This window comes from Gopherus flavomarginatus, chromosome 4 (genome assembly GCF_025201925.1).
Source record: "Gopherus flavomarginatus isolate rGopFla2 chromosome 4, rGopFla2.mat.asm, whole genome shotgun sequence".
Classification (NCBI taxonomy): Eukaryota; Metazoa; Chordata; order Testudines; family Testudinidae; genus Gopherus; species Gopherus flavomarginatus.
In genome coordinates, this window is record NC_066620.1 from 100578061 (window position 1) to 100591938 (window position 13878).

The 13878-nt window shown below is 40.6% G+C and overlaps 1 protein-coding gene across 4 annotated transcripts in view; it reads right to left on the minus strand.

The window, feature by feature from the left end:
* Window positions 1-292: 292 nt before the first annotated feature.
* The window catches only part of VIP (vasoactive intestinal peptide), a 60440-nt gene continuing 46854 nt past the window's right edge, over window positions 293-13878 (minus strand). The window contains exons 2-8 of one of the 4 annotated variants that reach the window (XM_050949918.1): window positions 9603-9858; window positions 8175-8291; window positions 5902-6045; window positions 5568-5672; window positions 3351-3482; window positions 2770-2884; window positions 293-1175 (exon numbers count right to left, since the gene is read on the minus strand). In XM_050949918.1, the coding sequence (XP_050805875.1) occupies window positions 1167-1175; window positions 2770-2884; window positions 3351-3482; window positions 5568-5672; window positions 5902-6045; window positions 8175-8284 (615 nt within the window). In that variant the 5' untranslated portion in view covers window positions 8285-8291; window positions 9603-9858 and the 3' untranslated portion in view covers window positions 293-1166. Of the gene's footprint in view, window positions 1176-2769; window positions 2885-3350; window positions 3483-5567; window positions 5673-5901; window positions 6046-8174; window positions 8292-8600; window positions 8620-9602; window positions 9859-13878 lie in introns of those variants that run through there. The other 3 variants (XM_050949920.1, XM_050949917.1, XM_050949919.1) reach the window with 3 other exon arrangements.

A 13878-nucleotide genomic window follows, 5' to 3' on the forward strand; every position in this document is an offset into this window, starting at 1 on the left:
AAGTGCTATAAACAGCCTCTGAAAAGGTCCTTCTTGAGCAAATGATTATGTAGCTTATATTAAAATACACAGTGGGCCTGATTCACAGCAACATTCTTCCAGTTTTACATCAGAGTTACACTGACATTAAACTGGAATAACACAATCACGAATCAGGCTCATTGTGTCTTTTAATACAATGAGAAAGATATATAGTATATCCCAGAGGAAGAATGTGTTTATTTTGTCTCTGTTATTAATAGAGGGTCTTGTCTGTTCAGACAATTGCAGCATTGAAGCGAACCAATAATAGTTGCAGTGATAATAAAATGTTTTTTATTGTCTGTGTATTTCATAAGTTACATTCATTTTGAAAAAATAGTAAACTATCTTCAGATCTACTTTATATATAAGGAATGCGCTCATCAGCAAAGTTATACACAACCAAATGTAGAATAAACTTACTGCTATGACTTTAGCACATCAAACGTTAAGTGGTAGCTTTTTTTCCCTTCTCCTCCTTTGTGCTTTGGCAACATTGGATTAAAAAGTGTTTAACATTAAAAATAAAGGAAATATTACTGGCTTCAACTTAATGAAAACATTCAAAATGGAAGAGGACAAAAATAAGGTTCCATGAAAGATCCAATCATTTTAAATGCCTTTTTATTTATTTAAGTCGGTGAATTGTTAGAAAAGCATATATTTTTGTACAGATCCTACCCCCAACATTTTTTTCTTACACAGTTTGAACATACTGAACATAGTTCCTTTCTATGGTCTTTTGTATTTATTAAGTTGTCTGCAAATGTATCTATTGCATCATGCAATTTTACCTGAAGTGTTCCTATAGTTAAAATAAGCCATTTAATCAGTAATTTGGTGCTGTCTTCTGATGTGCATTCCTCTTTTTCAAATGCATTTATTGAAGTAAAGGGTTTACATCATATGAAATCACAGGGTTTTCATGAGTTAGACTAGCATACATATGTACAGCTTTAGGTAGAGATCTCTAAAGTAATATTTACAGTGTAAACATCAACTTTTATTATATCAGAAACAAATATATCACAACTGTCACTTCACAACATATTTGTTTTGGTTTGAATACTGAAGTCATTTCTTTGAAATACTATGTGGAACTCAAAAAATAGTTTGTTCTTGTCATAGATTTTACCAGCTCTCCTTCAGAGACTCTGAAAAACAAGAAGAATGTGTGTTTCAAAATCAATGTTATAAGTGATTGCAACATCAGATAACTTTATCTAAAGCATATACAACTGACCCAAATCCTGCAAACATCAATTACTGGGTGCAAGTGTCCCTACTGGGAGTAGTAACTTTGATATCTATGGAACCTCTTCTATTCATGGCAAGAAGCACTGTGCCTGGTAGGAAGTGTTTGTAGAATCAAGCCCAACTAACAAGAGTGTTGTTGAATATCATCATAGGAGGCAAGAGATGATACTAAAAGCAGTTGTATCCTTTAAGTCAATAAATGCAGATTACCAAGATGAAATAGCACCAATGAATACTGATGGAATAATGGACAATGCTGACCAGATTCCCCCTCTTCAGGGAAATATGTAGCATGGTTACAGTCCCCTAATCTGGGAGGGAGGAAGGAAGGAACAAATTTAAGAATTGCTAGGATCAGATCAATGGTCTAGTCCAAGTTCCTGACTCTGACAGTGACCAGCACCAGATACTATAGAAAAAGGTGTAAGAAACCTTGCAGGAGGAAATGATGGAAAAATCTTCCCATAGGGAACATTTCTTCCTAAACCCATCATTTAGAAGTTGTCTTATACCCTGAAGTGTGATCTTTTGGATTTTTGCTTATGTTTGGAAACATGCATTTTCTTCTATTATCTAAAGGAAATGAAAAACTGAAGAAAAACATTTTCTTACTCGTATTAGGCTATAGTGTCCATCAAATGATAGGATGGGTAAATAATTACTTTTTGTTTATTTGTAGTCCATTTTTTGCCCAACTGCATTAACAGCACCACTGATATGAAAAATCCTCTAACAGAGATTAATATAACTTCAAGATCAGGCCTGATTCACCACTGTGTTATCACTCCAATGTAAGGTCTGTGTAATACATTGAAATCTATGAAGTAGAGTAACACAGTTCTGAATGAGGTGCATTGTCTCCAAAATTCTGACACACAACTAAATAGGAAGTAGTAACACAGATATTAAGTAGTAATTCAGATATTAAGCATATCAGAACAGAGGAAAAAAGGATCTTCCCCACTTGATACTCAGTTTCAGATAGGAATCAGCTGTCACATAGGTTGGGATGGTGGTGCACGTGTTTCTCCTTCTACAGTTTTAGGGGGAGCTTGGATTTCAATTAGAAAGAATGATGTAAGGCAAAAAGGGGGGATGGAACTTTATTTTTTAATTATAGAAAACCAGTGTATTTATTCTCAGAAGCCAGAATATTCTTCCTAATTAAAAATAAAAGTCAATTACACTTTTTTGCCTCAGTGCACGTGGTTTGAAACACCCAAGTGAGCTAGGCACATTACCAACAGTGCCAGACTGCTCATTTAATTAGGAAGTTAGAGTGAAAGTAATCATGGGGATCATTAATTAATCTTATTAAAGAGGTCATTATGCTGAGACACTTTCCCTGTAGAGACATAAAATATGTAATGGAATGTGGCTTATGCCAGAGGGGTGCACTTTACCGGGAGGCCATCTTTTGTGTAAGATTAATATCTTAAGGGTGGGGTGACTACTGCTGAACTGGAAGGGTAAAAGTAAATTTGCACCTACCAATGGGAGGCGGTTCAGCAGCTCATCTACTGTAACATCATCATAGGTTTCGGAAAAGGAGGGTTCAAGCAATTCTGCTTCATCTCGAAGGCTGGCAGGGTTTAGCTCTTCTTGGCTGTTGCAGACAAGAAACATGGATTTTGTTGTACTCAGAAATATAAGACAGAACTAATCATAGTAACTTTCTGTTTTGTTAAACTTTATTAAACATTTTTTTTCATTCAGTGAAGTAACATGTCTAGCTCTTCCCTAGATATCTGCAAATTTCAAACATTGTGCATTTTCATTGTAAAATTGTTACCTGATTGCAAGTCCTGTGCATAAACCCTAGCTCTTTAGTTCTTCCTTTACTAGGATGTTTGTTCTAAATAAAAGCACTTTAAGGATATTTCAATAGCATTTTCTCTTATTTTAAGACTCCCAAATTCTGTGTGTTATTCTTATTCTTTCATTCAAATTTGACTGCGAAGTGTGCTGTAAATAAATCACTAGAAGAAAATGTCACTAATACTTGTCTATATATTAAGATTACATTCCAAGATCGTTAATATTCATTGTATTTTATTTTATTTTATTAATACCTTCTTTTTCCAGTTAAAACTGAGTTTAAATATTTCTTCACAGCCATTTGCTTTCTAAATCGGCTGTAATTGTCAGTGAAGACGGCATCAGAGTGACGTTTGACAGGCATCTGTTCGTCCATGAGGTTGTTGCTATGTAAACACAAAAACAGTGGAAATTATCACAGATATACTCAACTAGAAAAGATAAATACTTTGAACTATATGCAGTAAGTCTTTCAATTGCTGACTGGCTGAGTAAAAATTCATTTCTATTCCAATTTTCTTTTACTACTTCAAAAGTCACTCTGATCATATGGGTAAAATCCTGAAATGTTTATTCAGTCTTTACTTAGGCAGATCTCCTGTTGACTTCCTCCCATCTCAGTGTAATTAGAATTCACGTTGATGTCTCTGGAAGTTTTGTATGAGCAAGGGTTGAGCATAGACTTTTTAGGATTTGACCCATTCTGTTTTCTAATAATTAAAATCACAAACCCTTATGTGCCAATTCTTGTAACTTAGGAAACCCTTTTAAACAAACTGAAATCATCCTGATTTACACTAGAAAGATATTTTAGTAAATTATCAAATTATAGTATATACTCAATCATAAGCCAGTTCATTTATAAGCCGACCCCCGCAAGATGGATAAGTAAAAATGGAAATTTGTTATGACCTATTAATAAGCCAACCCTATAATTAAGAGGTTGGCAAACTTTGGCTCCCAGGCCATCAGGAGAAGCCGCTGGCAGGCCGAGATGGTTTGTTTATCTCGAGCATCCACAGGCACGGAGGTAAACCTAAGTAAGCAAAGTGTCCTGGCCCACTAGTGGCTTACCCTGACAGGCCGAGATAGCAACTGGTGGGGAAATTTGTGGGGGGAGAAGCTGGGAGGTGTCAGGGGAGTAACCCCTGTGACCACCCCCCACATGACCCTTCCCCTAGCCTCCTTCCCCTATACCTTCCACATCCCTTCCTTTCCCACTTTATCTGGGTCGGGGTAGGTCAGGGGAGGATGTCTCTGACCTGGCCAGAGCTGCTCTGGTGGGCCGATTGGCATGGCTGCAGCCAACCAGCCCTGGAGCGGCAGCTGTTTCAGAGTCTGGGGGAAGAGCAGCGTGGCCAGAAGCAAAGACACTCTGCCCCCGCCTCTTCCCTTCTGGCTCTGTTGGCTGTGCTGCCTCTCTTTGATCCCTCTGTTGTGGGGAAGGACTGTGTACCACCTCTTCACCTCTCTATACCCGTTCATAAGCCAACCCCCGTCTCTGGTGCTTCCCTTTTTTACAAAAAAAATTCAGCTTATGAACGAGTATATATGGTATATAGGCTGACTGAAATATAAATAACCTCTTAAAGGGCCTAGTCTTGTTCCCATTGAAGTCAGTGGGAATTTTGCTTTTGACTTCAATGGGAGCAGGCTCCAAGTATTACAGCATGTTTATATATAGCTTTAAAATGTTTGCTCTGAGCAGTAGTGAAGTCAAGAATAAAAGTGAGTAAATGGAGTTTACCCACTTCTCACCTGAGGAATGAGGAGTTTAGGTTAATTTACCCACTTCTTTTTTTTTTTTAAATCTACTGCACCACTGGCTTTAAGTAAATTTGGGAAAGCCAAAGTTGAAGTCAGAAATTTCCTGCCTCATAGTTTAAAGGCAGATCTTCAGATGGTGTATCTGCCATCACTCTGCTGAAGGAACTACAGAGTTACACCAGCTCAGAATCCAGTTCTTTGTATTTAGGGACAAAGTAGGCTGGGTAGAAATAAGTGCCGATTCAGTGCCCAATTTCTAATCACCTTCTGGGCATGTAAAATGGGAATTTATGCACCTAAGTGTAAGTTTGAATGTCAAAGCATGGACTGCAAAGGGAAAAATATTACAAAATTCACCCAATAATTGTCATATCACTGACAGTATTTATCATTAGCCTGAACAGCATACAGTCTGATTTTTTTCAGAGCTGTGTTTAGTGTGTGATGTGACTCCTCGCAGGTATTACACTATAATTCAAAAAGTCACGTTTGGACAAAAGTTACAGTACATATAATACAAATAAATAATAATGTATTAATGTTACTGAATTATATTTAATTACTTAGCTCTTATATCTGAAGATCTCAAAAAACTTTTTAAAGCATGGTAAATATCATTGCCCCAATTTGCAGATGGGGAAACTTATGCACAGAACTGTTAGTGAAGCAAGCTGAATAAAAGCTCTATTTAAGTGTAACCTCACCTAACCCGTTTTCCAATAAGTGATTCCAGATATCTCCTTGCAGAAAGTTGACCCAAAAGTTTGCTGTAGCCACTGGTGAAAAGTCCATCAGCATGTCTTGCATTCCTAATATGGATAAAAAAATAACTCCACAATAAATCTGGGCTTCATGTATTACAAGTAAATACAGTTTTTATTTTCGATTTCATAAGCACTTATTTTAAAAGTCATTATCAGTCATTGTCTTAAGCAGTTTGAAAAGTTCATTTAAACAAATGCAGGAAAAGCACTTTCTACCGTGGTATCATTCAAGCAATGCATCAAAACTTATATTTATGGCAACAAAAATTCTCACCTATCCAAAGCTCTGGACATGTCAAGATAAAATTTGTCATTTTCTGGTAGTATATTTTGCAAACTGTCAGTTTCAGGTTTTAATGAACCTTGGGCTTGATCAGGTTCACTTGCTCCATCAAATGGCATTCTGTTTCCCAACCTATTGGAGAAGAAAATCTCGTAAAGTATTGCAAAATGAGGATATTTAATACTGTCTCTTTCAATGCAGTTTGCATGCAGTCTCATATGTGTCAAACAATATACATGTGTCTAATGCCCAAGACATTTTAATGCAAACTGGATAAAGCACAAGAAAATACTCTGCAAGTACTAATCCTCCATTGGCAAGATGATAGAGTACTTGGTGTAATAGATTTTCTCCATCTTTAACCATATATTTATATGAATCTACATAATGGGTCAGCATTCACATTTTTATAATTTTATCTTTGCAAATAATTGACTTAAGGGAATACCATGCAATCCCTGGTCATTATAATTACTTGCAAATGGCAATTGTAAAAATGTTAATGGCAACCATTGCAAGATACAGGAATATGTATATGATATAAACTATGGATTAAATTCACTTCTGTGTAAAGGGCCAGAAGATCTATGTGCAACTTGAGTTCCAGTCAAGACCTTAAAATGGTACATAAGTGGAACTAAGTGGTTCTTAGGCCTTTGTTCAGGTTCTCTGGAGACGGATGAATTTTACCACATAAGATATAAACATATAGCTATATACTGATTTTTATTATCTTTTAAGACTGATTTGCTAGAAACTCATCAGAATATCTCACTGCTAATAATTAATGTGTTTTTCATCATAACCATAATTCTCTTCAAGTAGTGTTAATATCGCAAACATTGACTGATAAACTTTTTGTTAGCTTATTTGTTAATGTTGCCCACTCCCACAGTTTGATGCATGATCTCATGTATTATTAAGGATAAGATGACTATGTTGCAGTGGTATGGCCACAGATATTCCTTTGGGTCACTATTGTATTCTATGGAAAATGATAGCTTCCTGTCAGAGTGGTAGATGCAGCATGTGATGATGTACCAAATCACACACGGAGGCTGGGCAGAGATTTCATGCTAACATGGAAGGCATATACTTCCTGCGGACAAATTATCCCTATTGGAGTAAGACATGCAGGATTTAGCTCTTACGAGTATTCCTTCAGCTACAGATATATTATGAAACAAGTACAATTACTGTTGTGTGAAATAAACCAACCCAAGTGGAAAATTTTAAAATTATATAACTATAGTTATATTCATTTGTTCTTTTCAGCATGTACATTTGTTTCAACTTAATACTGAAAAATGCATTGTAACATTTGACTTTATCAATTGGTCCTGCTTTGAGCAGGAGGTTGGACTAGATGACCTCCTGAGGTCCCTTCCAACCCTGATATTCTATGAAATCTATGAAATAAACAACAACAAAAATTCAAAATATCAAACTATAATGTGTTCTTAATGCCAAAGTTATGCATAGATGTAGGCAAGTCACTTTCTCACAATCTACTGTAATACAGTCTACAGCCATAATCTGAGGCACATTTAATCTGCTATATATTTGAAAAGAATTACAGGATACCAGTCCAGCTACAATGGTAGGGTTGAGGTGAAATGGAGGTTTTGCCATAAGAAGAGCCGATACTTATTATTTGTGAGAGGCCAATGCAACCCCAGAAACACAATTCAGCATGTTTACTATTTGTCATATTCTTCATGTAAATAGTAATCATTACGAAAGGGCTTTTCGAGTGGAAATGGTACTTAGGACCTTTAAAATAAGAAGAAGCCATTTAATTGCTATCCACCAGTGATGCTGGCACTGGCTAAATGAAAGGATCACATCACTTCCTGGTGTTCTTGGGGAACAGATGGAGAAGGGAGCGCCACTTCTTAAAACCCTTTTAACGTTTACGTTATTTACAGAAAGGGAAGGTAGACCAGCCCATACCATCCATGCTACTGCCAAAAGGGGAAATCTTGACTGACGCTATTGCAAAGATTACCAGCGTACCCAATAATTATTAGTCCCTTCCTGCAATGTTGATGTGAGAATGTAATAAACCACGTTTGCTAAAGAGAAGCCTTGCATTCAAGCGTTGGATTAGAGTTTCCAAGATAACAAGTACAGTAGGACGCCGCTGATGCTAACTAACTAGCCCATTTGCCGCAATCTCGCCTTTCGCAGATCGTGTTGTGTCATTAGCGAGCCGCGGGGTGCTTTAGCTCGAGGTCGCATGAGTTGGAACAGCACTTACTTACCTCATAGCCGAATATGTCCCCAAAGGGGGTAATGCCAGTGCTGGCGAGCAGAGAACACTGAAGAGTGTGAAGGACAGAAGAAGCTGGGAGCTGCTTCTATGTTCCATCATGCTGGACCTGAGTTAATGAATAGGAGACAATAATTATCTCCCATCGCACGGGTTTCCGACTGCATAGACAGAGGGCCATTTCTAAGATGCTTTTGTTGCTGTCTGAAGGAAAAGGGGCGGAAGATTTCGGATCCCACGTGGAAAAGTGAGGATCCCTGCTGCGGGCTACACCTCATCCCTCAAATATGGCATGCCAGGGTACTGCTGTTTAAAATTTGCTGCGAGCTATAATCTTTTACTTTTGCTTTAAAAGTCGGGGGCACTCACTCGGTAATACAGATCTGGTTGACAATAAACTATTTTTTTCTAAATTTACCTGCAAGGAAACTATTGCTTCTGCTTTGTAATTCCCAGTATCTGCTGAAGGCCAAAGGCAGGGAGAGGGTGAAAGGGAGAAGTTCTATCCAAAACGTAAACCTCTTTGAAACTCAGACATTAGTGAAAAATAAACCCGTTTGAATTTGAAGAACGAAGTAATAATGTGAACTAATACTGTGCGTCCTCTACGCTGTGCTCCGCTGGGGAAGCCAAGTACACTTACTTCTCTGCAGTAGTTTAATAACTTAAATCTAATTAAATACAGAACGGTGGTTCTCACGCTGCACTGTACATGCTGCCGTAGAAAGCGGACGTGCACTTCGTTTCTAGCTACCAAAAGGCAGGAGCAGGCAGTGAGGAACTTGAGTTGAACATTCTAAACAGGAATGTTCATGTTCGCTCAAAACCAGCCTGCATCCCTCTGAGCTCGAAACAGAGACTTGAAGTGGAAACTTTGTGTAGAGTATCAACACCTCTTCTAGTTCCTCCACCCAGTCCCCCACCCAGCCCCACATACACACACCCCGGGCAGGAAAGAAAAGTGCAGGTAAAGCGAGAAAAGAACGATCGGCTTGATTTAGTTAATTCGGTGAATTTAAATTGAGGATATAAAATCATAAAAGCGCTAAGAGGGAGCCCAAGTAACCAAACGCGTGATAACTATCCATAAGGAAGACATCGGCACTGGAGGAGGGGCAGCTAACATGCCGCAGTAAGGAGACGTACAGGGAAAGGCGCTCCCTCCCCGAGCAAAGCAAAGACACCCTAAACTGGTTAATCTGAGCTAAAGTCCATAGGAATTGATAAAGGATTAAGAAGGAGACGGTAGCGTCAGAGAAGGCAGGACTGTTCTATACATTCCCATTTGCTGGTTGGTCAGCAACTCCTTAGCGTTAAGACTGTTTGCATTGCTCTTACAATCGGGGGGTCCTTTCTTCTCTCTACTCGCTAGGAAGTTCCAGTGGGTTTATTGAGACCGGGGCTAGCTGGCGGTACTCACGAGGCAAGGAGACTGTCTTTTCTCCTGGGAAGTCCGCCCGGAGCTGGGAGTTCTCCTAGGTGCTGAATTCCTCGGCAGCTCGACCCGCACTCTGTCCTGGGTCCTGAAGGGGAATGTGTAGGGGCTGGGTCCGTGTTTCGTGGTGTTCCCCAGCACTCCTCCTCAGGCTGATGCCGTCTCTCCCCTTCAGCAGCACTCTGCTCAGCCCTCCAAACAGCCTCGTTTTATAGGGTTTATACATAGGACCACGTTTCTGCTTCAGAAAAAGCAATCACGTTACTTGGGAGACGTCACTATTCCCAAGGGGATGAATGGAAGTCAGTGATCGCTTTGTTCAGGATGCTCTGAGCCGGGGAAGAAGTTCATACTTAATTCATGAGCAGCCTGCGTACCCTATTTTTATTGATTTATATTAATGAATGGCTTATCCAGTGAGTAAGACTTGGCTGACAACATAATTCAGCTTAAAACAACAGAAGATAGTTGGGCAGGTCCTGCCACTCGGTGAGCTGCAACAGGGAGCCCCGTTGTATGTTTAGCCTGTGTATGATTAACCGGGAACTGTTAGCAGCCTGGTTCTCCTTCTGTACATTAAAGACAACGAGGGATGGGGGAGAGAGCGAACATGTGGGTAGCAGCTGGACGTATGGCCAAGCATGAGTTCTGAGCAGAGCTTCTGTTCAGAACAGTCGCAAGGACCTTAGCAGCCTCACATCCCCTCCCAGAAAAGTATCAGAGGGGTAGCCATGCTCCAAAACGTCTGTTAGTCTATAAGGTGCCATAGGATTCTTTGTTACTCCCAGAAAAGTGTTGGTGTCTTGTAAACTGTTAAGTGTCCCGCTGAGGTTGCGTCGAAGGAAGAGTTTGTTAAAGCTCTTTTTCCCTATCACAGTGCACAGCATTCGGGGGGCTGCTTCTGCTCTTTGATAGATAGATTTATAGAGAAACATCTTTATTTTTCTGGGTGTATATTACAAGTCTTTATTCACGGTTTACTTATGAAGTGTAAGGACTTTGCCAAGCTCCGCTTTCCAAGAGCTCCCGCTCTCTGCACATACACAGCTATGCTACAGATATACCCTAGCTGCTCAGGAGGAGCGTTATCTGCCGTCCTAGGGGAACAGCGGTGAACTATCACCATACCGGACACAGTTAGAAAGCTCTATACCGCGAGAGGGCTTTCTCGTGTAACCTTTAACGAGGAGATTTGGGGCAGTATAGCTGGATGAGAAGAGGTGTCTTTTTTTAACTCTCTGTTTGCCGACAGATATGATTTTTGTGAATTCAGTTACTCTTCTTTGTTTTCTCGTTTAAAGCGTATTTGCTCACTCAGATTATTCGAGGGAAATAAAGCAGTAGTAGGTGCGTGGAAACTAAACCAAAGCCTGGAAGACACTAGGCTTCCAGAACAGATAATAGGTGACGCCCTGACATTGGGCAGGTGAATGGCAAGGGGACCTGCGCTTGCAAGGAAAGCCCACGCGTGTTCCGAATTTGAATCATGCCCCGAGCACCAGAGGTGGAATCACTACCACGGCATGCGGCGAGTCATTTAGTTTTAATACAGCCCCCAATTGTTGCCTGAGAAGTTGTTTTGCGGGGAATCGGATTGGTAGGCACGTGGTAGTTAGACACAGTATCCTGCCTAGCGCTAGTCTGATTTCTACAGCCGAGGACGTTTTCGCACGTTCCTCTTTTGTTTGCCGAAATTACTTTTTGTATCTAAAACTCATACATCAAAAGAGCCCCGCCAAGTAAGCATTCCAGTAAAGGCTCAATATCCAGTTCTGCATTAGCTTTCTTGCGTATGTGATGTACACCTAGTCCTCCTAACCCAAGATACCCGATGTACAAAACCAATGCAGGCGATTTCCTCTGACTTATAATACGTTTTCTGTGCTTCTCTGTTTCATGTATCCATAAGGTTAGACAGGCTCGACGGTGAATATTCTGCGAGCCTTAATCGCATTCTCTAATTCGGTTACATAACAATTAAGTGAATTAAACTAAAAAATGCCTGGAAATTTGTTTCTCGGATGTCAGCTGTGACTCAAACCAGAGTTCCTGCAATGGCCTAATTCCAGGAAATTTTCCCTTGTTACTACATAACTGGAGGTCGAATAAGCAGTTCTGTTCTGGAATGGCATGATGAGCATTAATAGCTCTTCTTCACCTGACTTCTGGTGAAGTTTTTCCTCTTAAATGTTCTACGTGGAGTTTACAAGGTGCTGCACTGCTGGCTAGTGATGATAAACAGAGGCTTAAATAAAGTGCTTCAAACGATTGGTAAATGGCATTTTTGAAAGTTCAGGCAGTGGAAGGGGCCTGTGGAAGAACACAGGTAAAAGTTTTAGGGAAGATACTCCTAATTTTGAAAGACGAGTTATCTGTGTGGGAGCGTGTGACTTTGGCAACGTTAGAGCGTTCGCACACGTAGAACTGAAGCTGCTCTTGCAAAGGTTATTCCCGAGCAGGGTTCTTTGTCCAGCCAATTCCCTGGAAAAGTTTCACAACAAACAGCTGGCAAAAAGCATGCGGGTGAGTTTCATGAAAGCGTGAAACCTCAAGATCTACATGTGGCGCGAGCGCCACCTACACGCTAAAGCGCTGACATTCTTGGCTTGTGGTGGCTTGATAGAAAAGGAATTCCCCTGCGTCTAGCCTAATAAACCGAGTACAGGAGTGAATGTCAAACATGGATATTCTTGGTCTAGGATGGGAAAAATCAGGTACCTCCTGATATAGGAAGCATGTAGAACTCCCTGTTTTGCCACGACCTTGTTGCTAATCTCACAAGGCATGTATGTGGCTAGTAGAGAATTAGACGAGGCAAAGCACTAACAGATGTTTTGTGGAGCTCAATTCTGAGCTGTGTGGATGAGGTTAAACAGCAGGCTCTGTCTAGATGTGACACCCTTCCTGAAAGAGCTGTCTGTCTTATATTGCTCCCATAGACCCAGTATCTGAGCAGCTCCCAGTCCCCTGAAAGGTAGGGCATTATCCCCATTCACAAATAAGAAATGAAGGCCCAGAAAGACTAAGTGACTTGCCCAAGGTCATAGATGAAGTCAATGGCAGAGCTGGGAACTGAACCTACCTCTTTTAAAGTCTGTCTAACCTGCAATTAAACATATACAGCAACTCTGGTTCATGGGGCCTGGGCTAAGGTGCAGTTTAACTGCAGTGCAGATATGTGGCCTCATGTTGGAGCCTGAGCTCTGGGACCCTCCCCACTCAGAGGGTCCCAGAACCCTGGCTCTAGCACAAGTCTCAACATCTATACCTCAATTAAACAGCCCCACAAGCCCAAGTCAGTTGACATGGGCCAGCTGTGGGTGTTCAATTGCAGTGTAGATGTACCCTTACACAGCAGACTCCTCATGGCAACATGTAGAATACATACTCTGTGCACACCGCTAGAATAGGCATAAGTAGCAGTGTAGATGGTGAGGCACTGCTTAGGCAAGTAAAGACATGCCAACTCCCTCTTTCCAGACTGGATTATCTTTCTTCTCCAAAGATGACCCCATGCCACCCTCTATTTCCTCCTGTGAAACCAGGCTAAGTGGTGCAGAAGGGGATTATGTCACTTCCATAGCACGCTTCCTCTTTTTCTCTTGACTCTCTCTCCTCCTGCCACAGAGTCTCTCTGTAGGGTAGATATCTGCAGGATGAGCAAGGAGGAGACTGGGGTGGCAAGTAGAGTTCCCTACCAAACTCTCCTCTCCTTCAAAATCTTCTGGGGAAGCTACTACAAATTACTACTTCCTCTTCTGGGTTTTGGAATCTCCTCTTGAAATAATAATATTATTGTGTTGTATTTCCATAATGCCAACACTTGGGTAGGCACAAGCCATGCATACAAGAAAACATGACTGCCTAAGGAGACATAGGAGAGACAAGCAGTCCCTACATGAATGCTGGTTGCCACTTGCTGATCCCTTGAGATCTAGGTGGATCCACAGGCCTGAGGCATTTTCCACTGATGGGAAAACCTTTTTCCACAAGGAAAAAGTTATCAGGAAACAATATGAGATAACACTTGCGGAGTTTCCACTGAGTAAGAACTGGGCACAGATAATTTTCAGGAAGATAAGAACATAAGAATGGCCATACTGTGTCAGACCAATGGTCCATCTAGCCCAGTATCCTGTCTTCTAATAGAGGCCAATGCCAGGTGCTTCAGAGGGAATGAACAGAACAGGAATCATCAAATGATCCATCCCCTGCCACTCAAGATAGTATTTTGCAGCTGACAGCCCATGAAATGCCAAAG